This window comes from Glycine max, chromosome 6 (assembly GCF_000004515.6).
Source record: "Glycine max cultivar Williams 82 chromosome 6, Glycine_max_v4.0, whole genome shotgun sequence".
Taxonomy (NCBI): domain Eukaryota; kingdom Viridiplantae; phylum Streptophyta; class Magnoliopsida; order Fabales; family Fabaceae; genus Glycine; species Glycine max.
In genome coordinates, this window is record NC_038242.2 from 7,113,175 (window position 1) to 7,141,062 (window position 27,888).

At 33.3% G+C, this 27,888-nt stretch overlaps 1 protein-coding gene across 3 annotated transcripts; it reads right to left on the bottom strand.

Moving 5' to 3' along the window:
• Positions 1-1,785: 1,785 nt before the first annotated feature.
• Positions 1,786-26,862, bottom strand: LOC100810420 (uncharacterized). Of its 3 annotated transcripts, XM_014776176.2 has the most exons (27): positions 26,409-26,860; positions 25,782-25,941; positions 25,163-25,255; positions 24,083-24,185; positions 23,730-23,895; positions 17,704-17,878; positions 16,936-17,064; positions 16,198-16,824; positions 15,466-16,089; positions 14,776-14,841; positions 13,651-13,764; positions 13,321-13,566; positions 11,164-11,211; positions 10,929-11,075; positions 10,346-10,501; positions 10,174-10,236; positions 9,274-9,384; positions 9,083-9,166; positions 8,945-8,992; positions 6,676-6,750; positions 6,334-6,429; positions 5,211-5,291; positions 5,062-5,133; positions 4,634-4,678; positions 4,473-4,556; positions 3,901-4,004; positions 1,786-2,334 (listed from the first exon to the last, which is right to left on the bottom strand). In XM_014776176.2, exons 1-27 carry the CDS (start codon positions 26,609-26,611, stop codon positions 2,220-2,222), a joined length of 4,035 nt encoding a protein of 1,344 aa, XP_014631662.1. In that variant the 5' UTR covers positions 26,612-26,860; the 3' UTR covers positions 1,786-2,219. The 3 variants fall into 3 exon arrangements, with proteins under 3 accessions (XP_014631662.1, XP_014631663.1, XP_006581044.1); XM_014776177.2 differs by lacking the exon at positions 10,346-10,501; XM_006580981.4 differs by lacking the exons at positions 1,786-2,334; positions 3,901-4,004; positions 4,473-4,556; ... (17 more) ...; positions 16,936-17,064; positions 17,704-17,878 and having other exon boundaries at positions 21,227-23,895; positions 26,409-26,862.
• Positions 26,863-27,888: the final 1,026 nt, after the last annotated feature.

A 27,888-nucleotide genomic window follows, 5' to 3' on the forward strand; every position in this document is an offset into this window, starting at 1 on the left:
TGAACTTCATTTTAGTTTGCCGTGTACCATGCGAAGCAGTTGAAAAGGAAAAACCCAAATTCTGGGCATGTATCGCATTTGGAGACTGATAGGAGACAATTATCTATTTTACTTGTTAAAAGGACAAAAAAGCAAAGATAAAATTTGAGACAGCAAGACATAATGGCCAAATCGATAGATGCTATTTCAACTGCCATGCTAAATGAACCCTAATTTCTAAACCCTTAAATTTGAACCCATCTCAGGAAAAAATAGATGAGAATGGATTTTGACAATTTGCCCGCTACCCTATATACCTCGTGAAACAATTTATTTTGGGTTTAAGTGGAGTCAAAATTGATGTCGACATGCCAGCAAATAATTTTATCAGTTTTGTTTCAAAAACTATACTATATCATAGACAATTAGTTAAGAAAATTTAACTCAATTGGTTCAATAGAGTCTGCCAGTCATTGTAAAATAAATCACGTGACACTCGTTGATTCTCAAGGATATAACAAAACATCATAGGCAATTATGTCAAGCTCATGCATGCCCCATTAGTCCTTAATTAACTTAGAATATTTGAAGTCAAACAGCCTGCAATATTACGCTTGAGGCAATGTACCTCAAAATTGCCACTTTTTTTGTACAGTATCTTTTTTTTTTGGTAAAGTTGTTACTTTACTGTTTTAACTTTTAAGATAACTATGATTTAAAAATTACATATAAATATAATTAAATATTCTTAATTTTAAAAAATATATAATAATGTTCAACTAGATTATTTATTCATTTATTCCGTTAGTGTTCATACTTGATAAAAATAAAATATATAATTTACAAAGTTAATGTATTATAGTCTCTAGTGAAATAATAAAATAAATAAAATATAAGGGATGTTTATTTTAGAATAAATAAATGCTTCATAAAAACTAACTTTTAAAATTTTTATTTTGATATTTTAAATACTATCAATTTATTAATTTTATTTTTAATTTATTAATATTTTTATTTAAACATATGTGAGACCTTTTTATTTTTGTTTTTATTATTATTATCATTAACTCGACCAACAAACCATACTTTGCACAGGAAAGAATATCACGATATAAATTATAAATTAAAAACAATGCAATTTCAATGTAACAAAATAAATAAATAAAAAGTAAATCATGATAAAAAGTTACACAAGTTAATCTAGCAAAACAAAAGTGTTAGAATAAGTGAGTTATTGAGACTCCTTTTAAATTGATGCAAAACATAATTTGTTTGCTCACAATAATAATATTTATTATACAATTTGAATAACATTTTAAAACTAAAAGATGACAAAAAAAACTTATAATTTTAATGAAATTAATTCAAAATAATTTGTATTTTATTTTAATTAATAATTAAGAATAAAAATTAAAAAGACTAGTACCAAAGTCTTACTTTAAAATCATAAATATGATATATAACTTATTTTCGTTACAAACTTTTTCAGGTTGCAATTATCAATTGAATGATGAATAATCAATGTAATTATATATGATATACCACTAAATATTTTTATTTATACACATGAATATTTAGTGGTATATAATGTTGAGATGACATGTTAACAATTTATTATTATTCTCTCAAAAAAAAATCTTTCTGAGTAGAAAGACCCATTGTCTTTTTCACATTCTCATATTTTAACTGCTCAATTAAATGTAATAATTATTCCCCGAGGGTATAATTTTCTTCGTTTTGGCAAGTCATTCCCAAGGCGGGAAACAATTAAGACATGAAAATCAGAGTGAGACATTAAGGAAGGGCTTTCAGAGACTTAATTTCATTTTAGCATTATCATATCGCCTGGAGATGAGGACTATGCAACCACATACACGAGGATAGTTCATAGTTCATCCCCCAGAAAAGGCAGGAATATAACATCAAAATTGAATGAATAATATTACAATGAAAAAAAAAATAACCACAAAAAAGAAAGAAAACTATGATACATTCCTACAAGCAGGCTGGGGGTGGATGCACTGGATTTCCTGAAAACTTGATCCGACTGGATGCATGCCCCTATGTTCGCAGGGTCACAGACTCTAGAAAGGCGGGGCATTTGGGATCAAAGTCACCACAAAAATTGTTTGTGTATCATCTCTTTGGATGCCAAGAAACCCTAGAAGTCGATCAATCTCCTCGACAACAATTTTCAATTGGTCTGATTTTTCACTAAATTCCTGTTAGTAACTTTACTATCACGTCAGAGTTGCTTCGTGAAGTGAAGAACTTGTGTCAGAAGAGTGTAACGAAGATGACAAATGTTGCTGCACATGAGTTTCATTTGCAAGACCCAGAACTGCTAAAGTTGATCTGCACATGGTTATAGGATACTTTAGTTGACTACAACAAAATTTCGACCTAGCTTCTCACAGAATGCAAAGGAGAAACTAAAACTAGAGATTATAGTATGTTCGTTTATCTTCTGCTAGAATTTTTAAAATAACCACCCTTGAAAAGTTAATTAGTGCAAGATTTTGATTTACAGTGTCAAAGGACCAAGTAGACTAGAAAACAAATCAGGTAAAGATCTTATCCTTTGATCTTTGATACCAAAACATATTTACTACTTCGGTAATAAAAGCCAACAACATAAAATCATTAGATATTTATGGTATCAGTAGACCACATAAAGAACCTCTTGAGCAGTTTCTCCCACCTTTGGTTTTTGGCCCAAAAGTGCCTCCCACCCAACCAAATTTCATTTTCTTTCTAGATTTTAATTAATTTGTTTCCTGGGATCATATTACAAGCTTCAATTTAACATTCTAATTTTGAGATAGTGAGTTTTTTCCTTGAGCAGGAATATAAGCAAAGTACACAGTATACAGCTCCTGCTAGCAATTTAGGTATTAACACTCCATAAACTGAAAGGAAAAAAATATGTAGCCGGATGAGGTGTACCCAAACTTTACAGCAAAAGGTTCTAGGAAATTTTAACAAGAAACCAAAAATTTAGTAGTTATTTGATTGGCACAAAAAGCATAGGGGGCGTCAAAGATTAATTATAAGACAATGAGTTCTTTTTTGGTTAAGAAAGCTTTTCATTTTAGACTAAAAAATGTACTCAGAAGAGGCACTCAAAATTCACTGCACAAAAAACATTCATGAATGCCTCTTTTCTAACATTTTTTTTATCTCTACTATGACATACGAGCAACTTTGAAGTGATCCCCTAATAATTCTTTTACAAAATCAAATCCCTCAATTATTTTAGTTTAACAAGTCAAATTCTTCCATCAGCTTGCCATCCAATTGCTAATAGAAATAACTGACATAGCATACAATTTTTGGATGTGGCATAGTATGTTGTAGAGTGAGGGCTAGTTTGTTTAAACTTAAAAAGGTGATTTAAAAAGTGTTTTTTTTTAAAAAGCAATTTTTTGAGCAGATAGGATTTACTTCTTAAAAAAAGCATAAAACTACTATTTTTTTTAATAAAAACAGTTTAGACAAACATGTCAAAAAGTAGAAGACTACTTATTTTATTAAAAAATGTTTTTCTAAAATAAACTTGAACAAACGGTTAGTCACTTGATAGACCATTATGACTAGTAATTACAATGCATGATCCATTTTTTATTTATTTATGCTTTCATTAAATTATTTAATTATACATGTCACGGTATGTCCTTACAAACTCAGAAGCATGTTGTTATGATGTAACATCTGAAAATCATGTGTCGCGTAATAAGGCTATTGTTGTGTCATTTATTTCCTTAGTAAATGGGTGGTAGACTGACGGCAGGACCAAATTTAGCTAATTAGAAAATTTAGGGGGGACTTGATTGGAGCAAAAAAAAGTATTCAGGGACCAAATCACAGAGGAATAAAAAATGCAATTAAGCCTTTCAAATAATCATATCTAGAAAAGCTTACCTACTAAGTGATGATTTTACAGTTGGTTGGCTGGCATAAGAAGCAAGGGGACCTCTGAGATTAGCATGCCTGTTGAGTGCACTTTCCAGTTGTTGAGGTGGCAACTGTGAGGAGAACACAAAAAAGGTTATTGTTGGAAACTATTAAATGGCATCTAGATAAATGTATAAGCTAACAATAGTTTCATGTAATTACAGTAATTAGGATAGAATTAATCTGTGTATTTATTAATTTTAGTCCATATAGTTTATCACTGTTATGTAGTTTAGACACATGGATTTCAAAAATCTCGTTTTCTTTTCCTGTAACATGGTATTTAGATCCTAATAAGAGGCAACCCTCCCTAACATATGGTATTAAAAAGCATGTAAATAGTGTCTAAATACATTGTTATAGGCTAATAAAATCATGTAACTACAGTAATTACGATAACTTTGATTTGTCTATAATTCAGCTCTGCTGTGTGCTTTAGACGCACAGATTTCATAATGTATCTTGTTTTCTTTTCCTTTAACAGTTATGATTCAAGATAATAAAACAACAAGATGTAATGCAAGTTGAGAATGCACTACCTGCAATAATACATGAAAAGATCGTGGCTGTGTCTGATATACACACTTTAAGAAACCAACCCAAAGTTTTGGCATACGCCACACCTGCACTCAGTATAAAAGTAAAGTGTCAGCAGTCCAAAGTCTATTATCAGAGTAAGCTGAATTCCAGATAAGCATACCTGTCTAGACACAAGTTTTGAGAGTATCTCCATAACAAAGTCAACCTAAAAACAAAACATTGACATTAGAAGTATGAGTTGATGTTTTCTCCATGTCATCCCAGATGTGATCAACCTGAAAACAGACCTATCTTGAAAGGCAGGATTTCCTTTGAAAATAAAGAGAGAAATTGAGAAGAATCACTTATAGCATCACTAAAAGCACCACTCAGATACCTTTCTTATTACTGATCTATTATCAACTTCAGATTTTTTATATCATGAATATACTTGAAAATAAGGATTAAGCCAATTTTCAAGAAATTGGTTTAACCAATATATTTTGACACATTGGTTGAACCAATTTCTTAAAAATAAAAAGGCAGAAACTGAAAATATAGCATAATGAGCACAATGTCATAATACCAAAAGTTGAAAAATAAATTTACCAGTGCAGGAAAAGCATCAATTGCCTGAATAACTGTTCTCATGAAAAGTAGCGGCAGTGGAGTTTGATCAACCTGAAAATTTAAACAATAGAGCCATGAAGATTTGAAGTAAATCCAGTATTATTGGCCAATGCACTGAATCTCCTTACCATCTGGTTCAATGCCTTCGCCAGAACCTGTTGTGTGAACACTGTGCGTTGCTCAAAACAAGCCGAGCAAGCATCTGTTATCTGATGGTGCAAAAAAATAATTCAGAATTCACTGCTTACATTTTTTAGGTTGATAAAATATGACTTGTGCAACTAACATTGATGAATAAGATCACACAGCTAATCAGAATTAGGTTTTGTAACTGTAATAGCCTTATGGAAATATTTGGACTATAGTTGATGCAAAATTTGAATCCTAAGAACAAGTACACCACAAGACAATAATAGTGATTTGCATCTGCATTTTGTATAAACAATGCTAGAGCCTTTCAGCACAAGATAAGTAATGACTGCATTGTTTCAATACAATGCTACCATGACAAGTTGAAGGCAGCTAAAGAGTGGCAAAAGGTATTTTAAATTTCTAAGGGTAAGAATGCATGTCTTTTTGTCTTAAAATTGTGGTTTTTTCATGAGAAATTGAACCAGGTTATAAAAAAAAAGGCATCTGGAAAAGAACTGTTAACTGAACCAAGACAACACAACAGCAGTGCTTATGGGTGTTTTGATAGAGAAAAAGAACCAGTTTATTTATTTCTATTGAAGGAGGTGGGGGAGATCAGGAAAAACAATGAACAGTTAACTGCATGAAACATGATGAATCAAGGAAGGTGAGAGTTTAATGACCATAAAAAAGTCATACAGACTATATGCCAAACAGTTTAATGATTTGAACTACAACATTCTTAAGAAATACATTGACTAAAATTACAACAATACAGAGTTGTACATCAATTCAAATACAACCTACCAGATCTAATTCAATTAAAACTATCAATCGGATTAAGAAACGATCAGCTAAATTCTTTTAATAGCAAGGGACCTTGTTTACATCCTGATTATGATGCATCTAAAAAGTTTTTATTCTAACTTTAATACAAAACTCATAAGAATGTGAGATCCTCCAAAAGTATTGATAAATCACATTTTTCAGAGATCGTCAATAGTCAGCCATGAAGACAAAAACTCTTTTTTAATAAAAATAACATTTAATTTTGCCCCTAGATGCAGGGGAGAAGGGAAAGGGTACTTGAAGCATAAGTGTAGATGGTAGTAGACATGCCTTCTTAAGTGCAAGGCCATCCTTCTCTGGAACAATTCCATGGATTGCAACCAACACTTCTACAGGTGTTAAAGCTGGACCCGTATGAGCCGAACCCTGCCATCAACAGCATTAAATTCTTAGCCTATTGACGAAGGGAGAAGGTAAAGAAATGAACTTACAGTTAGAAAATTTTATTGGGGCGAACTTAAACACAAGCTCCCATGCACCCAAAAGGAACATGTATATTGATGCATGGAGTGTGAATGAAAGTGAAATCAATGCCCCAAACCCAAGGCATCCAAGAATGATAATCATAACAGATGATAAACTATGAAATCCAGCTAGAGAATTCACATATACCTGTAGTATGTGAGCAAGTGCTCTTTGAAACTTTTCCAATGGAAGATCAACAAGCCGAGGGAATATTGGTAAAACCTGCTACCATAAAAAAATCAAATTCAAGCTGATTAAAAAAAATATCTACTACTGATACGGCAAGAGCATGAGAACTAATATCACTATTAACATTTCATCATGTGCTTAAGATTACTGATACTATTTAAGGAGAAAATACTGAAACAGATGAAAATGACATCTTCCAACAAGCAGACATCAACTAATTTCCTCGGGTCAAAAGATGCTGGTAAGCAAACCAAGCATACTTTAACATAAATTCTAGTTCTAGAATAAAGTTTACCACCGAATCTAGATTTGACTTTGGAAAGATACTTTAAATAAATTAAACAACAAAATGAAAGGAAGCATATTGATTATAATCTTATCATCTGACAACTGTTATGGATAGGGATTCCCAATATATTTCATCTGATAACTTAAAAATGTTCTGGATAGGATCCTGAATCATGATACTAGTAACTGCTAATTATGAGTATAATTTGGAGATAAATTATACAGGAATTTGTAATTTTTCTCTCCTAATTCTTCCTTTTTAAGCAAATAATTGTTAAATTAACATCATTCAAGTTTTTGTGTAGAGAATATTAAAAGTGATGAATTTAGGATGCTTAGTGAGTAAAATAAAACCAAGAAAAACAGGATAATTAAGGAAAGCAAGGCTTATTAAGGAAAGCAAGCTAATTCAGGAAAGTAAAGGTAGGCTTAGCGCGAAAATCCCGCTTAGCACTAAGCTACTTTACACCTATAAAAGAAGAAGAGAGAAGGAAAAGACACAGAAATTCCAAGAGAATACAACTCCTTATCAAAGGCAAAGGCTAAAACAAGGAGAAACAAGCATTAAAAGTCATTTATTCCCTCCATTCGCTTTCTTATCTTCTTCCCCTTTACTAAATATTCTCCTCTTACAATTGTAAGGCCTCCATGACGATGAGAGGCTAATCCCCCTTTGTTGGGAACTTGACAGTCAATTATTCTTGATGTAATTTCTCTTTCTATCTATTTAATATTGTTACATTTGCATTATCCTTTCTTGTGCTTAATATTATTGTTTGTGGCTTGATCACCCATTTGCATGGTAAATTTTAAGGATAGTGTTGGGAAACATTATTTTCTAATAGAACTGGGAAAGGGTATCTAAATAAAGTCAATCACTAGGGATATGTTGATTTTTGTTTAGTCTGTTATACATCTCTATTCTTAATACAATTTACTATTTTAGCTCTGCAAAGGAATTTGGAAAAGAAAATAGATAAATTAGGTTCTTTCATGCGGGAGACCAAAATTAGAGTATATTAGTAGATGCAGGTGTAAATTAAAATATTTCTAAAGAAAAATCCTTAACATTACATCAAAGGATAATTTTGGTAGGCAAAGTTCTCAACATTCTCATCTTCTGAATTTACTTCTACAATATTATTGGGTTCTCTAATTTTTCTCTTTAATTAATCAATTTAAATTCTTGTTTAATTTCTCCTTTGATTTGATTTAATTTTCTGCCAATTTAAATTACCATTTTTTTCATAACCTTTTCAAATCAAATTTTCTTTAACTTCTTTTACTAATAAAATATTCATCTCTGCCAACGTACGAAGTCCCTATGGATTCGACACTCAGACTTTCGTTTTAACTTTACTACTTAGGACAAATTGGTGCACTTGTCAATCCATCAACAAATACCTTTTTTTTTCTAACCATGCATACTTTATGATGGTGAATGCCAGCATTTTTAAAAGAATTTACTGATCTAACTTTGTCAGATCTAAGAGTAAGAAGAAAGCAGAAGATTGTCTATAATGAGAAATAACTAAAACAAGATGTGAAATGAAACACCCTAAATGCTAATATAAAATGGATTTCATGATCCTTGCACTCACAATGGTTTGGAGATTAGTATGAAAAAAAAAAAAAAAAACTTCGTACCTCATTGTCCAGAGGCTCTTCGCTATGCGAAGGTATGGGGGAGGGATATTGTACGCAGCCTTACCCTTGCATATGCAAAGAGGCTGTTTCCGGATTCGAACCCATGACCAACAAGTCACCAAGGCACAACTTTACCGCTGCACCAGGGCTCGCCCTCGGAGATTAGTATGAAAATTCCTTAAATATTTTATATGCCAGAAGAAGAGGCCCCATACAATAATTTTATTTTAAAAGAAAATTTAGCAAGAATATAAATAGAAAAGTAATAGAAGAAGAAAGATATCAATATGACCTCTTGTTTGGAAAGCGAAGACAGTAACGGAACAAGAATTGTAACATCCTGCAATGGAGGACTAGCATAAATAAGAAAAGAAACAAAAATATAACCATTGGTGGAAAAGTTTACATTGCTTTTGGCTGCTATACATACCTTAAATTTAGTTTCATACAAACGTTTAACGGTAGATATCAAATCAGAAGATGGCGTCGTGTCTTGTGTCAATATTTGCAGTACCTTCAAGAAAACAACAGCAAAATTAATGTCCTCTTTTAATATTCTAGTAATCAACCTTCAATAATGGAACCAAATAGCCATAGTCAGGAATGAGAACAGGAAGCTACCAATGTCAGAAGATTTTCACTTCCTTGTGGTGGATCAGATATGATACGGAGCAATTCAGAATAAGATTGCCCTAACGCCCTCACAACAATAGGAATGTGGCGATGAAAAGCCTGCAAAAGCATGAGTAGAAAAAGTTAGAAGCATTAAACAAATAACTACTACTGCCAATAATAGCAGAAAAGAAAAATCACAATGCAAAAGGTAAAAAGGTGAACTCATTAAAAGCAGACGGCCATGATTCATATTCATAACCTTATGTGAAAAATCATGTTTTCATTGTGAAGCAACTAGTTACATGTGTATACTGTTTGGATTAAAGTTTGGAAACTTATGTTTGGGTTAAACCTAAGTTTGTAAACTGACTAACTGAGTTTGCAAAAGTCTCAAGTCACGCTTCTCCAAATCTAAGTTTCCAGGCAAAATTTTAACTCTCAAACATTTTTCTTTTTATCGGCCAAATGTTAGTTGTTAGCTTGTTAGTTTTTTTCGTTAATGGGAGGGATTTGAACCCGCGACCTCTCCCTTCCTTTTCTCCCTTCAACCATCAAGCCAACCTTATAACTCCTTTTACTCTCAAACATACTTTTGAGGGGGAACCAAACATGACCCCAAATTGATTTTTCTCTCAAACATACTTTTAGAATACTCCCACCAGAAAACCAAACATACCCTAATGCCCAATTCAATCAGAAAAATGACAATTCAGGCACATACTCTCAATCTCATACCGCATTTTTTGTCAAAGCTTATTTACTATGCTACAATGACCAGGGCAAAACTCCATCAGTCATGTGTGTTATGTTCAAAAATATTTAGATCCTACTGTGTGTTTACATGCATACTAATTCACTGTTTCCGACAACAATAGAACTGGTAAACATAATCAACAAAAAGAATACCTGTTTTACAGTTTTCGGGGCTTGCCCATACACGCTAAATACAATCTGAAGAAGACCGGATTTCTGCAAGTATATGAAACATACATCAGTGTTAACAAAACAGATGGAAAGTAATCATCATTGTAGTCATTGTCAAGAACTAAGCTTTGCATGAAGTATACATAAAACTAACCTTTGTACATAAAGCAAAAAACAAAGAAATGAGGCGTTGAGCTTCAGAAAATGATATAGATGGAACGCTTTGAATTGATGGTTTAGCAACTATAGCAGAGTCAATTTCAGAAATTGTGGATTCTACCTGTGAAGTACTTATTTCATGACTTTCAATCTGTAAAATTAAGTATACACTACCAATAATCAGTTTATCAGGCACAACAATGACCAAGCCACATCCCATTAACTGGGGAAGCTGTTTAAGCATGGAAAAACACCCAAAAAAGGATAAATAATTAGGAAAAAAAGAGATTTAAGACTAATTTTCAATTCGTATTTCATGAAATTTCACTAATGTCTTAAAACCGTAAACAAAAAGATACATAAAAAATAACAAATTAATTTCCAGATGTTTTATGCATCATAATGAATCTGACAAAAGTCAAATAGAATTTATAAGAAACAAGATTATTTTGGGACAAGGTAGCTACGAGATCAGAATCAAATAACTCAATCAGATATATCAGAATTCTCCACACTCCACAGCAATCATCACAAGGAACATTAATTAGAGAAATGACACGAGAAAAATAGTACAACACCTCTGCCTCGGCTCTTTGTTCAGTATGTCCAGATTGCAAAAGACCTGTATCTGAAACTTCATGCTCTACCGCAGAAAGCAGCATTTTTGTTGCAAATTTTTCAACATCTCCTGATATGTAATTAAGCTGAAAGAGCTTGTTTGTCACCTGTCAAACATAAGCAAGAGCATTCAGTTACATTATTAATTAGCATTCTGTCAGATTTCACACCACCAAAAGCTTTTGCAGTTTATACCAGCCGAATAGCTTTTGCTCGAATATCATCCTGTGGGTGAACAGCACACTGCCATAGTAAATCAATACATTAGACATTGGAAAGATATCACAGTAAAATGTTTACATGAGAGGAAAAGGAAAACCAAGGTTAAGAAAACAGGCAAACAAATGACAGTTTAAATATTGGCCATTTTAAAAAATACTGATGGACTTGGTACTCAAATACATAGAAAGCAAAATATTTTTATTTAAAAGTATTGGAAAAAAATAATGGTGAGTGGTGAGCAAGCCTTGGCACAACAGTAAAGTTGCTTCCTTCTGACCAGGTCACATCCTAGAAATAGCCTCTGCTTGCAAGGGTAAGGCCACATAGTCTACCCTCCCCAGTCCCTATACCCTTCTTGGTGGGAGTCTCACGCACAACTCGCCTTTTTTATTGGGAATCTTAGAATTTGGGCTTAAGGCCTGACTCAACCCACAAAACCACCTTATAAAGTTTTAGAATGTGGGTTTGGGTCTAACTCAACCCCAAAAGCTAGCTCATAGAGTGAGGATTGCCCCCCACTTATATATTCTACCTCTGCCTTATCTCTAGCCAATGTGGGACTTGAATTTTTTCCAATACACCCCCTCACGCCCAGCACTTCTGGCTTAGTGCATGGATAATATGGTGGATGGCCCATTTAGTGGATCTAGGATAGACTCTGATATTATCAGTATATGTCATTGTATAACTGTGAGAACTGTCCAAGCTTTATAAACTCTATATAAGTCATATCTCTAGTCCATATGAGACTAAACCACTACTCTTGAGTAAGGCAGCCTCCAAAGAAGCCGCATGTCTGCAACTAAGGCATAGGGGTGACCAAAATTAAGACAGCTTTCCAACAGGGAATGATAATGGGAAACAAAAAACCAAGCTTATAAAACATGCAATCAATAGAAGGGAAAAATTGATATTTGAAGGCTACAACAAATCAATAATGAATCACTGAAACAATCCTCTAGAGATTTTACACACAAGCAACTAGCAACCTCAAGTTTCACTAGACTATCTTTGAGAGGCTACAATGCAGCAATTGCACTGGTGCAACAACTATGTTGCAATTTCTGGACTTCGGATTGAATAAGTTGGGCGGATTTACTTTTTGTATGTTTTCTTGGGTCAACCTTGAGGAGATATTAGTATAGCATCAATTGAGGAAAAACAGACAGAAAATCGGTAAAGGCGATTTTGACATGTACAAAGAAGGCCACTAGAAGAACCTGTGAGGAGAGTAAATTGCATGGTTTAGTCCTATGAAAAGGGGGAGAGGGAGACCAAGAAGGACATTAGAGAAAGTTGTTAAGAAGGACATTAGAGAAAGTTGTTAAGAGGAATCCCATGATGAATAATATTTTTGAAGATTTGGTCTTTAACCGAGCCAAATGGCATCATGTAATTCATGTAGCCGACGTGACATCACTTAGTGGGATAAGACTTCTGTTATTATTGTTTTTTTCTTGGGTCAAAATTAAATTTGATCTAGTAGTTCAGAAACCGTCACATAGTTGGATTAGTAAACCAAAATGTAACATAGTGCTGCTACCAAGCATTGATATACAAATAGAAAGCTTAATAAGTAATAAAGCTCAGCAACATGTGTTGAATGACCCACTGCCAACTATTGGCATGTCCAGGGAAAAAACAGACAGTAAACTAGCTGTGATGATGAAACAAGGAATAATTACTATCACCGTAGTCTTCACTGTTGCAGAGACCTAGTGCACTACTGGTTTTACTCTATCTCAAATCATTTCTAAGTTTGATATATAATGTGTACATATGGTACAGCAAAACTAATGAAGCTACCTGAAATGTTGTCTAAATGGTTGCATAGAAACAGTCCAGTCAATCAAACATAACTTTAAATTCTTTTAATGCTAAAAATGCAATCACAATTCATAACTCTATTGAAACCTTATTAAAGGGACACGAGAATCGGATGGTTTTCACCCCAAATTATTTAGACCTTCAGGCATTTTCATGTCCAATTATTACTATTAAAGTACATGTCAAAGTGCTAGCCTCCAATATGCCAGAGATGCATGACTATAAATTAATAGCCAAGAAGATAGCATACACTATCTAAATGACACATATTCTGCTGCTAGAGTCTCATGAATGACAGCTAACCTTCAATGCTATTCCTAAGCAGGCTTGACGATTTTGCGGACGCCCCAAAATTAAACTCCAGATAGCACCTAGGCCTTGAGTCACACGTTCAATGTCACGGATAATTTTTCCATCATGACCAATAACATCAGAATAGCAGAGATCGTTCAAAATCTTCAAGGATGACTCTGGCAAAAGTGGGACTTCACCAAGAAGTCTACTAAAAGACTTGTCTGAAGCTGGAAAAGAATCCAACAAAGTTTTGGCCTACAAGGAAGTAGTATATCCAACTTTTATAACAAAAACATAGAAAATTCTTAAATAAGACCAAACAACTAATTGTGAGCATACCACTCCCAGGAGAAATTTTTCATATAAAACAGCAGAAGATGAAGCATTTCCCACTGAATCCACTATCATGAGGGAGTGCAGATGATACAAAACATGCAGTACAAGTTCATGCCCCTGAAAATCCGTTAGTAAGTAATAAGTTAGAATTATACAAAAGAGATTAATGAACAGAAACAATTTTTAGAGACACATCTGTAAATGGAATCGTAATCTGCAACAATAAGCATTAAAATTGACTCTAGAATCCAGACAAAAGTTGTGTCTAAGCAGTAAGCAACATTGTCTAAAGCAATACTTGTAAAAAATAGAGGTGATAAAACAGAACTCTTCTTTACCAACTAGCCACCCTTTTGAAATTCTTCATTCTTCAGAACAATAGCCATGATTCCACACCACCCTAACGTATGCAGATTTGAAGAATTGATAAAGAAAAGTTCAAACCTTAATCCAGATTGCTCTATATCTGTTTATCATGTTCCCAAACATACTTTATTGCTCATTTTATACTACTAAGTAAAAACTTATATATGAGCCTCAAATTTCAAATACTAAACTATTGTATGTTTTAGCCGGGCAGTATAAACTTGCAATGGCACATGCACTAAGAAGTTTTTAATAGTTAATCTATGGTCTGAGGTAGAGACTTGGCACAATTGTAAGGTTGTTGCTTTGTGACTTGGATGTTACCAATTCAAACAATCCTCTCTCCACTCACAGGGGTAATGCACACATCTACCCTCCCCAAACCCCACTAGGTGGGACCCTTTGCACTGTGCCACCCTTTTTTTATAATCTGTGATCTATCTACAAAAAAGATCCAATAAATTCAAACTTAATAACATGATTTGTTTCGCAAATGTAGTGGAAATTTACCAGTTTCTCGTTATTTTAATATAATTTCATTTATTACTTATGATCATCAGATAGCAAAAGAATATATGAACCATAAAATACCATCATATACATTTTACGCCTCCTTCAATTAATGTGTGTGTGTGTGTGTATGTCTAGTCTATTCCATAATATAAAAATAATGTGCAATTCTGTTACTCCTTGACAGCTAAAAAGTAGAAAGAAAATTGTTTAACAAATTACAACAGATTTTTTAAAATGCAGACAGGGCACCTTTCGCCAGTGGTCTTCCAGGATGTGTTTTTGCAGCATCATAATAAACTCATCGTTGTCATCAATCTGCAAGGGAGGGCCAATATAGTATTTAATCATGCAATTTAGAATTCACAAAGACAAGAAATAATTGAAGTGGGTGCATGCTCCAAAGTTCCTTATGTTGTACATAATTTGCTCATAGAGAGCTTGAATTACAGCCAAATGAGCCAATTCTTTTACGTCAAGTGAATAGCTGCAGTTTAGTGCTTCATTTAAGTAAATATGCCTCTTCCATTTTTCATTGTTAAAGTAGCAAAAAAAGATGAAACTTTGTATGCATTCTTTAGTAAGCTTTTGCAAAATATATATATATATATATATATATATATATATATAAAAAAAAAAAACTTTTAGAATGTGGGTTTGGGCCTAACTCAACCCCAAAAGCCACATTCTAAGATAAACAAACACATTTATTTACTAAAAATCTTCTTTCTTCTATAAACTTGCAATCTAAATTTTCTTAGTTGTGCCTCTGAATTTCTTATAGTAGCATATAAATGATTATTAACTAAACATTAAGAGATGCAATCATTTGAATACAGATGTTAAACACGGGAAAGATATATATATTTAAAAAAACAGTAATTTGATATCTTTGATAGAAATAAAATCTTGGAACACTAAAAAGAAGAAACAATTTTCTACCTGTGCAACTAGTCGAGCAAGTAGTGGCATGGAAAACTGCTGACAATCGGTCCCATGCAAATGTTTGTATGAATCAATTATACGCATAACAGCCATGTTTTTCACCTTACTTTCCTGTTCTTTAGATAGTTCAATATAAGGTGGAAGTTGTGGTAACTCCAGACAGGTGTCTTCCAATGTAGATTCAACTTGAACATCAAGAGAAAACTGATCAAACTCGAAAATTGATGAATCTGTCCCAATTGTTTCAGTATCATCTGGCAACTTCACTGTACTTGGATCCTCATCTCTTAAATAAGTAGAAGAAAGTGGGAGATCCAAGGAAGTATCTGCTTCTGTAATCTGATGAATATCTCCAAGCCTTTCCAGATCCTCTGTTTTTGGAGTTAGCCGATCAGGTCCTGAAACTGGGGAACCTTCAGAGACAATATCATCATTTATTATTTTGACCGTCAGATCTGATGGAGTATTGTCATCAGCAGTCCCAACAGGAAGTGAAACAGGCTTAATGGAAGACACAGGTTCATCAAACACTAATTTTGTGGCCCCAGTATCATCTGCAATTGATGCAGTTGCTTCTCCAGGAGTTACCACTACACGTCGTGGATCCAGGCGCCGGGGATCCTGAAAATTTGAACCAGATGGTTCAAGGTAACAGGTTGTATTTTAAAATTATCTATATTGAAATATTGACTAGTAGAGCCAACTCATACAAAGAAAACATGGATTTACCCGTCGTGGATCACGTTTAGAATCAGCAGGCTGGTTACTGAAGCTGGAGGTGTCAGATGGCAATGAAGTGGTAGCAGTAGCAGTGACAGTGGTTGAAGTTGAAGGGAATGAAGCTTGGGCAGTACCAGACAAGGACTGGACAGAATTTATTGGAACAGAAGCTGCTATAACCTGTGATTGACTGACTTGGGAGCTTAATTGTCGTGTTACTGGTAAATTCCCAATCCTCGCTAGTGGTGGGGGAGTATTAGGCAAGTGCTTCATATTAGTTATGACAATATCAGCCAACAGATCAGGATGAATCTTTGAAATGAGAATTTCAAGAGATTCAGCACCTCTCTCTCCTTCAGCAAGTAAAGCACCAATCACAGCAATCATTTGCTCCACAGCAGTTAGTTCGCTATCCAGCACAGGAACATTAGCTGATACTCCATTAACAGAGTTAACATCCTGCCCAGAATCATTTATTTGAGTTGGTAAAGTAGAGTGAGAGTCAGAACCAGAACCAGAACGAATCCGCTTAGAGATGGTATCATGACCATTGGCCAATTGTTCATTATCTAGAGGAACAGGTCTTTTTCTAGATAATTCCCCTGAAACAGGTGACTGAGCTGATGGTTGATCATCCTGAAAGTCAAAAATCAAATTGAATGTGATATAAGTGAAGGGAAAAAATCATAACTTCTGCTCAATGTCAGTAGCTTACTTTGCAGCAAAAAATAGCAAGTCACCACCTACCTTGCTAACCCGTGCATCGCGGGTAGAACGATCACCATTTTTAATCATTTTGTCGACTTGCCGAATGACCTGATCAGCAGCATCCCCCGCATTCATAGCTCGTAGGCTCCTTATTAGTCTTTCTCTAGACTGCAAAATATTAATAAAAAATTTATTTGAGATAATGAGTCTATCATGGTTAGTCACATAACACATGTCCATGTCCTTTAAACCTTTATGCAAGGATCCCGATAAGAAAATTATCTTCACAGTATTCTTCCTACCCGTGCTAGCTAGTATGCCCTTTGTTCTTAATTATAAAATGCTTAATTGTGTGCTAAAATTGAAAAGAAAATGGCACACTTATTGAAACATGGGAATACAGTAACTGAGTACATGAAAAATTATAGTCAAACCCTACATGACATATTCTAGGATTCCATCTGCAAGGAAACATGAAGTTAAAGCACTATCCATCAACAAGGAATAGTTTCTCTAAAGTAGAAGGAGTTCCAGTTTGAGAAATATCTGAGGAAAATCTTCAAGAAGTAGGACCACAAATTCTATGCTTAGTACTGATATGTAATTTGGGTGTGTAATGATATATATGAAAAACTCGCAATTTTTGCATAATACAAATGCACAATACATCGTAATGATTCCATTTGGCCAACATTTCACAGATACAAAGTAAATCTGAGGCCCAATATGTCTTACCATACATTAAGGTGAGAAGTGTGTCAGACAGTTTAAGTTGGAGGCTCGAATATAAAATACAAGCACATTTACCTCCAGTATTGGTGAATAAGTGCACCTAAGAAATCCCAAAAAAGCTGTTCTTAAGGAGTACTGAATACTAGTAACATGACATCCTTTCACTGTTTGAAAATTTGGATCAAAATCAAGCAATGCTGAAAGAATAGTTTCATAGTGTTGTGGCCTTTTCCTTGTGATGGCTGCTAAACTGTCAAAAACAAACATTTTAGAGGGTTAGGTTTGACATGACAATGACAGGAGGCAAGAGAAGCAAAACAGTATCTAAACCACAACAACTACAAATAATGTCAGGGAGCAACATAAAAGTAAAGCAAACACCAAGAAAATTTAAATCCAAGTACTTGGGGCGAAAGCATATCAATAAAGGCACATTCATTCAGAATTCTAGCTACAAACAATGTAACTGAAAACCGTCAATGAGAATATTTGTTTGGAGTGTCAATAACCAAAATCACTCAAAGCATTGCATTTAAGTGATCCTAACTGGCATTTTCTTTCAAAATCATATTTAACAACCTAGTGGATATTTGCATGCTTAAGTAGTGGACAACTACTTTTAAAGAATGTTAAAAACAACCTGACTGAATCACATGCCAGGTGTTCAAAAAGCTCTTATTAAAATTTTGGTTATCGTTATTGTTTCAATTAATTAAGAATTCATCTATAATGAGCTGATCAAGGAATTTAGGTATTTAACTTATACTTTCCGGAAAACATAGAAAGTGTAGAAGCAATGGGAAACTGACTCAAGCAATAGGTGATGTAGAGATCTTTTTTCTTCCTATTTATAATTGCCAGAGCACTTTTAGACTAACATATTTTAGAGAGAGAAAAATTAGTCACAGTGCTGAACTATTTGCTTATTCATATGTTCCATTTGTACCTTTTGCCAAATCTGAGGGTTTTTATATTTGCAATTTATAAACAAAGAATAAGAAATATACAAATGTAGAAGATAAGATATCCCTAAGGGAAAAAAGACACGAAAAAAAATACTAAAAGGGAAAGAATAAATCAAGAACCATGCAACAGAGCATGCCAATCTCTCCGAAGATCTATCAAACACACTTCCCTAAAAAAACAATTGACAGAGCATCACAAAGAAACAAGAAAAACTACATAGATCCCAAATGATCTCAAGAGAAGACAGCTGAACAGGGAAAATTCTGGCATTTCTTTCCAACCAAATACACCAAACAACAAACTGAGAGCAATCATAAATTTTTTGGCATCTCTGGCAGTATTATTTGTTTATCTGAAGAAAGTTATTCAAAATAAGACAAACAAACAACTTCATACTGCAATTCCCTCACTTCATGCTCTTAACACTCTAACTTATATCTTCTATTCATTTCATATAAACCAAGCTAAAGGAACAGTGTTATTGGCCATGTAACACAGTAAAACTGAAACACAATATAAGGAACTCGAGAAAAGTATGCTTCAATGCTAAACTGAACCAATTAAGCCAGTCCTCAAACCTCAGTTTTCATCACAAACCAGAGTTAAATATGCCCAACTTCTATCCTAGATAAAATAATATGCACAAGACATTTAAAGGGGAAGAACAAAAGACTTTTAGAAGCTGCTGTGGCTGGCCAGATATAAGAATACATAACCATTACTAAAAATAAAGGCAGAGAGGAATGTAGTGAATTGCAGAAATAACATAACCATAAATTAAACACATCATATAATGATAAATGAGCACGTTATATTTTTCTTATATTTATTTACTGAAATTGGGGGTGGAAGCTGGTCACCAACTATTAAAATGAAACTTTATTATAATTCAACAGTGACATTTATTAAATTGCCATGAAAAGATGGTCAAATAAACATGTCATTGCACTAGGAAAGAACACTAGTGGCTATGATTAAAAATTTAAAATTTGTCTTAGTATTCAAATTCATGTATCCTTTAAAAATAGTTTGCATGCAGAAACTTAAAGAACAAAAAGAAAATATCCAAAATTAAATAAAACAAGCCCTTGTCAATGCTAGACTACAAAACAATACATTACCAAAGGCAAAGCTGTGATGAAGAATAATCCAGTATGGCCAATTTCTTATAAGATGCAAACTAATAAATAAGATTTTTTCACAAATCCATTCTATGTTGAGAAACAGATTACCATTATGCAGAGAAAAAAGAAAAAGGGTGAGCACAGAATGGCAAAGGTAAAGATTATCTAAAGCAGTTTCAGTTGAACATTTATTGAAACAAAACAAGTTCGTAAAATATGGAAGTATGATTAAACAGAGACCAGTACTTTTCTTCAAGGCAATGCATTGCAATTTTTCTATTGGACACATAACAAGGGTTTCAAAAGTCAGAACAAAAGGAGGATCTCAACAACCCAAAACAAAGAACAAAAAAAGTGGGGGAAATAGAGGGGTATGTAATTGCTCTGTAGATAAATAAGCTGGATATAGCAATTACATTTCTATCACTAAGAGGAGTAAAAAGAATTAAAAAAAATATCTAGAATTCAACAATTTATGCTCCTGTTTCTGCAAGATTCTATTATTTTCAAAAATAACAGGCTAACAGACAGATCTCAGGCAACTAGACAGATCTCAGGCAACTAAACAGTTCAACATCTGGCATAACATGAGTCCTGATTAGCATTAAAGAATAAAATCATCAATATTTTCAGGATAACTAAGTGAAAAAAGGTAAAATAATGGAGTAAGCCTCTATAGCTTACAATGAATAAAACAAACCCCAGGGTATGGACAGCACATACAAACTCAGCCAAAATCGTTGCTACCACTAGAACCTCAATAAGCCAGCTGCTAGACAATATCAAATAACCATGACCATATCTGGTTGACATGTTTAGAAGCTTTTAAAGTTTAGAAGCAAAGCCTTATGATTCACCAAAGGTTTTCCTTATGTTGTCAAACAGTTTTAAATAAAAATATGCATGCAGCCACAGAGCAAAGATAAATCATTCTTCTCAATTGTCATTTTCCTTTGATTTGTATACATTAAATCTATATCCCTTACTAGCACTATGCATTGTCATAAAGAGGGTAGCATATGTGAAAATGAATCCCCTCTGCTAATTTAAAAACTGGTTAGAGCTCAATGAAAAATTTATATTATTTAATACTTATTATTGCGGAGTTTTTAAGAATCTAATATTTCAAAACAGCAATGCATATAGTAGTGGAATTTTCATTATGAAACCTTGACAAATAGTTATTGATATTCATTCAACCATTTATCATATTCCTTGCTTGCCGATACTTTTGGAGGGGAGAAGAATTGCTAGATAGCTTGGAAGAAACTCTAAATTGAATCTCCATGTCATGGGATTAATTTCAAAAGGCAGGTTTAAACTGCAAACCAGCTGTAGAACTGAAAAGGGATTCACAAAATATTTGCAATTTAGAAGCTGGTTGCCAGAACCAATCAAAGGATCAGCAGAACAGAAGTTTACTGGGTTAACTATGTAATGGTTCTAGCATTATTAATATGCTAACAAATGGAATGAAAAATCTACAAAAATGAGCCAAAACAAATATATAACACAAGAACACCAATATATAAATTGAATTATATTGAGGCACTAACTGTGCATCAGCTGTTATAAAATAATAGATACATCAACTGTGTATACGTTTACAGCATAAATTTTAAATAGTAAATGGTCTCTTAACAGTTTTCAATAATAAACTGCATCACTTGACGACCATGTTTCCTCGGTTCACGAGATGACCATTTTAATGCATTACTTTCGATTTCTACCACCCAGCCAACTGGCACTCCATAGTATAAATAATGAACCATGTTACAGTCTTATCAAGGTAACTTCCAATATATGAACCACCAATGCAGAAGTACCCAAGGCCACTAACTCCCAATAACGAACTGATCGGCATGCTGCAATGTTACTAAAAAAACAAGCAGTTGAACTTGTTTGATCCACGAATCCCTGCTTCAGTGGTCACTCCATTTTGAACATAGTAAAACCAGGGGCAAAATGCACAGTTATTTGCTCATTTTTTAAAGCCTTTCATCAATTTAAGACATCTAATCGCATCAATAATGATCAAGGCACAAGTGTATGATGTAATTATATTGATGTGAAATCCCAATGCAAAAAGATAGACTAGAATTTTAAGAAATACACTTGTAACCTTCCTGCATAGAAATGAGTAAGGCAGAACAAAAACACTTTCCAATATTTCAAACTTGTACAATCACATATATTGAATTGAATGTATTGCAGCTGCAACAAAGGTTTCAAGCTTTAGAACCATTGTGTGCTTGGAAACAAGGCATCTATACTTATAATTTGACAAGCAGCTAAACATATTAGCAGTGAATTCATTTACATGCAGACTAAATACAAATAAATAGAGATGAATCAAATAGAAGGGGCATAAGAGGGGGAAAAGGTTGACCAGTAAGGCATAGACATATACTTTGTGGCAATTGGATTTGACCTGATGTATTTTCTTTTCCCCAACGACTCGGTCGTATCTTTGTAGTCATCTTGTCTCGTACTCTTGTCTTGTCTTGATGAATTATTCTTTTAATCATGAAAAAATATGTACAAACAATCACAATTCCCCTCTGATTTTAGTTTCATTTTTGTTGTTATGCTTGGGAACCCACTTATAGTCCATAATTTGTATTATTTTTACTGCCCCTTTCCTCACCATCTGTAGATAAATTTCACAAGACCTCTAACCCAGCGACCACCCTTTTACAACTTTTTGTGACAAAATGGCAATATTTACAGTCAACATGTGGCACAGAGAAACAGTTGTTCGTACTTGTATGTTCAATGCCTTTTGAATTTCAGGACCATATAACAAACTCAGCATGATACTATAATATAAATGCAATTCATAAGTACCAATGAGGAAAAAAAAGTATCTTTATTTCATTAAAAAAAATCAATACCAGGAACTATTTCTTATATGTTTCAAGAAACAAACACAATCTAAAGGGCTCTACACAAACAATGTGGAGCCTCGAAAGCATGCAGCAACAATGAGAGTTGCAAGTGAATTTTGTTGAGCAAAATGAGGCCAAAAAAGACATACAGAAGAGACAGAAATATTAATTTCTCCCATAGCAGGGGGTAGACTCAAACAGGATCACACAAATCAATTCATAGTTTGAAGAGGAAATTTTTCCAAAAAAATAAACTGTACCAAGGACAACAGATAATTTGCTAAAAAGAATTTACCAGAGAACAGAATAAATGCAGAGTTCATCACAAAAATTATAAACTTCCAGCACATGCTATGAGGGATGACTTTAAGATCAATGATCCTAAGAATATAATTTCATATAGACATGTACACTTAATGGCACGCGTAACATTTAGTGGGTATCTACTTACGCGCATACAACTTAGTCCAGTTATCTATTTGGGTTCTGTTTCAACTGACACAGGCTAGATTCTCTGATTCTGTACCGTTAGAAAGATGGCTCTAACTATATATATTGTTTAAGATCTCGGATCATCCATTCAATTCCATACAAGTTTTAGCTACTGCTTTCAGATCAAATATCTCTCCCTTTAGTTTTGTCACTTTCTCTCATGTTCTCTATATTCATAAATCTATCCATAAAGGGTCTTGTTAATCAGTGTCTCGAGGGTATTGATTAAGGAACATTAAGTACACCCTATTAATTAAATGCTTCTAGTTAGTAGTTAGTTAAAAAAGTGAGTGTTAATTGTTAAATGATTCTTGCCTTCCTGTTGCCTTTATTAAAAGAGTATGCCTGGGAGAACAACAATCTAAATAAAAAAATTTAAAGGAAGTAAAAAAACAACATAAGAAAATAAATAAATAAAATAAAATAAAAATGTTAATCAGCCCACTGTTGTGCCAACAGTAATGTTCAGACAATAAAGGAAAACAAGCATTTATATGCAACCACAACTACATATATTCAAGGAGTGGCCTACCAGACAATTTCCACAGGATCTATTATCAGGAAAAGAAAATACACAAAATGCTAATAATATGCAAACACAGGTCATTGGCTGATACCACATAAAACTCACCAATTTACAACTGCAATAGTCAAGCAACCAGGAAGACTGCCAACAGACTGCAATAAATTTAATAGAATGCCAATAGTCCTATTTGCATCTGACATGAGCACCACTGGATCAAGAACAGGGTGAGGGTGACCAACCAACCATGAGACATTAACAGCTTGCCTAATTCCTGTATTTTGATCAGTGTTAACATTATAATGTATGAAAAGATAATTATTAACAAAACAAATCAATTTCCTATCCTAAACTGGAACTTTTAAGTAAATATTGTGTTGCAAGAAAGCAATGTAGTCTATGTCAAATCATTAAACTCAGGTATGCATTAAACTCGTCAAATGTGAAGAGCAGTGCAGTACCTTTTGCGGCTAATTTCTCAGCATCATTGAAGTCAGATGAAAAGAGTAATACAAACATTTCCAAGAATTTCAGTGCCAGCAACTTTATTCCAACAGAACCAGGCTACAATACCAAGCAAATTAATTCTCCCATCAGAAATAAAATAAAGCCCATTGCTGCCACCACCACAAGTTCAAGTTAAAAAGAATGGCCATTAAGATTCCAAACAGGGATTAAAACGATGAAGTTGTACCGTGGATTGATAGAAACTTAGAACTTGATTAGTTATACGCATTATCAGTGGTGCGCAACCTAAAATCTCAGCAGATGACTTTCAGAAACATATAAACACATATTTTAAGATCAAAAGCTAGCAAACAGGTTTAAATTAATTTTGTATCACAAAATTTGTTTGCTGCAAAGGAGTTGCCATTCAAGGAGCAAGGATCCTGTGCTACAGATTTTTTAATGATTTGACTTTTTCTATATTAAAAAAATGTACAGTATCAGTGTATGAGAAGAGTTCAGCCAACAAGAGGTGTCAACTCATTGTCTTGGCCCGTGTCTGAACCAGAAAAATATTTTTTCAAAATTTTAATTCAGACACTTTAAGAGGCATGTCTGACACATGTCCAAGGCATGTCTGAGACATGCCAGTGTCACAACAGTGTCTAACACACAGATAAGCCAATCTGATGCATCGTCTGTAATTTATTGCTCCCGTCTAAGGAAAAGCACCACAGATAAGTAAATATTCAAAATCATAAACCACACAGACCTGATAACATTGCACTCAATGATAGAAAACTCGAGAATAGAGATGTCTCTCAATAGTTGCCTATGATTGTAGACAAATGTCTGATAAAGCTTTTAAAACCAGAGACTTCTTTGCTAAAGTTCGATTGAATTTCAAATATTAATTAATTGCATGATTAAAAAAGTTGAACATAGTTGATTAGGATATTCCAAAGTAATATACCACCTTCCAGAAGCTAACGATTTCAGAAGATAGTAAAACTTAACAAGACATGACATACATGTGCAATAGTCCCCAAGCAATTATGGCAACAAAAATGGGTTAAAAATCAAAAGCTAATTACCTCCAGAGCAATCCCAAAAACGGCATCCTTGAACTTAAGCATCCACACCCAAATATCTTCTAGCCACCTCTCAACTTTACCATATTGTTGAAACTGTTTGGTTTTCCAAATTACAATCACTTGGTCAGTATCATACCACATACCAGAGTATGTAAAATAGGGGGAGTGAGATGGGCAGAGGCTCTTCATATTATATTAATGAATTTTCTTTAAAAAAAATTGGGCTCTTCATCTTAATGAAACTGTTTGGTTTTCCAGATTACTGTCAATATCATTAGTTCCTAATACATAAAATTTAGCACAATCAGTTAATGAAATGGGGGTGAGATGTATTCCTTATTTACTTAAAAAACAAACAGACAAAGGACACAGAAGGAGGTGAAAATCCATGTAACAATATTAATTCATTAAACAATCACAAATGATTAGAATTAACCACTATGGCAACACAGCATAAATCTGGTCTAAAGCCAAATTATAATTAGACCATAGAAACCACAGAAATCAATAACCTCATATCATTTCCATAGTTAATACACATGGATCATGCTAGATATTTGTGCCACTAACAATATCAGCATGCAACTATGATGTAAGGCAGAGGGATAAGAGAAATTACCTGCACAATCAACTCCTCAAAAATACTACAGAAGATATTTGTGCCACTAACAATAGACTGTTTTACAACAATTTCATCGTTGTCCCGTAAAAACGTTAATAGTACAGATATCAGCGTAGGAGATTGCTCAGCTGCTTTAAAACCAATCTCCTCAATTATCCTGAAATACAGCGAAGGAATCAAATTAAAAGATATATATATATATATATATATATATATATATATATATATATATATATATATATATATATATATATATATATATATCACTATCTCACCAGAAGCTGCTAGAAGTTATGGATGGAGACAAACAAGCTACTAAACTCGAGAGGGGAAAATTGCACCCAGGAAACAAACTCTCACGGCATAAACAGAAGCTATCACTTCAGAAGTCAACTAAAAAGTGTAACAAAATGTACACGAAAAAAAAAAACAGCAACCAGAAATGTTGCCCTACAGCATTGCCCTAAACCACCAATTTCATAAATAACACGCGAAATAACCAATTGCCAATTCGAGAAAAAAAAAAAACATAAACAACTAAAAAAGCGCAACCACATCAAGTTTAGAGATCCAATAAAGAGAAAAAAAATTGGGAAAAAAAACAAAACAGAAGTAGGAACTAACTGAATGAGCAATTTGCGAACGAGGCTTTCGGGAGAAGACTGAAGCTCGAGCAAGTAAGGGAAGAGGTCGGCAGCGAGGGAGGGGTCGATGGAGAGAAGAAGGTCTTTGGCTTGTTTTAACGATGAGGTTTTAACGGCGAGGTCACCGTGGTTGTTGGCCGCGGCGAGGAGAGAGAGGACTTGGTCCCTGGTAGGAGCGGCCATGTGTGTGCGTGTGTTAGGGTTTCGGAATGGATGGAGAAGGTTTATCTAATGTTGGAAGCGACGAAGAAGATGAAGAAGATGAATACGAATTGGAATTTAAGCAAACAACTAGGCGGGCTGAATCTTAATCACAGTCACTCCCGTATTGAGACGATGCGGAATTGCGCATTGAGATTGCTGAGTAACAAATTTATCCACCCATGTTGAATTGAACGCAGATTATTATTATTATCAACTGAAATTAAATTTTGTCTACACCTTCTTTTTTTTTTCTTTCTTTTATTTATAAATATATAAATAATAAATAATATACCAACTTGTAATTAATTTTCATTTTTTTATTCATTCGCATTTAAATACGTTGTCTATGTTACATAGAAAAATATATTGTCTTTTTATTAATTTGAATGGAACCGAACTAAGACTAATTATAAGTTATATACTTCGAATCTTATAAAAAACAATTAAAAAAATATTTCATTCAAGATGTTGTCAAATTCTTTAGGAGAAACTATCTGTTCACAAAATTTTAAAATATTTTATACCTCTAATATGATAAAAAAAAATATTCTTGTAATGTTCATTTCAGCTATATAGTTTGAATCATATCAATAATGGTCGGTTGTAATTGAGACTTGAACTCATTGGGCATTTGCTTAGGGGATGTGTGTGAAAAAAATTATTGTTAGGAAGAGACAATCTATTTATGAGTGAGTAAATTTCTAAAAATAGTTAAAAAATCTTGGAAGGATCTGTTTTACGGATAATTTTTTTAATGTCAAAAATATTTTTCCCGGATATATTACAAAAAAATGTGGTCGGTTAACTATTAAAAATTGTTGGAAATATTTTTTATATGTCTAAAAATAATTAAAATATGTGTTTGATGACATTTTTCTTGAGAATATATATAATACTACTTTCATTTTTTTATATAAGAAAACAAATAATATTTTTTTAAAATATAAAAACATATGATTACTTTTAAGTATAATAATTTCTAATTTTTTCCTATACTATTTTTTTTGTAAAAATTATTAATAAGTTATAGTATTCATTGGTGAAAAAAACTATCCCTTGAAAAATAAGTAGTGTCATTAAATATAATCACCACTTAAACCAAACAATTTAATAGATATTTTTAGAATAAAATTTAAAGTTGTGATATCATAATTAAAAATAACTAACTTAATCATTTTTATTGGTGTTGACAAATTATATTTGTTTCTTAAAAATAAGAAGAGGAATCAAAGAAGTTCGACTCAATTAGTTGAGTG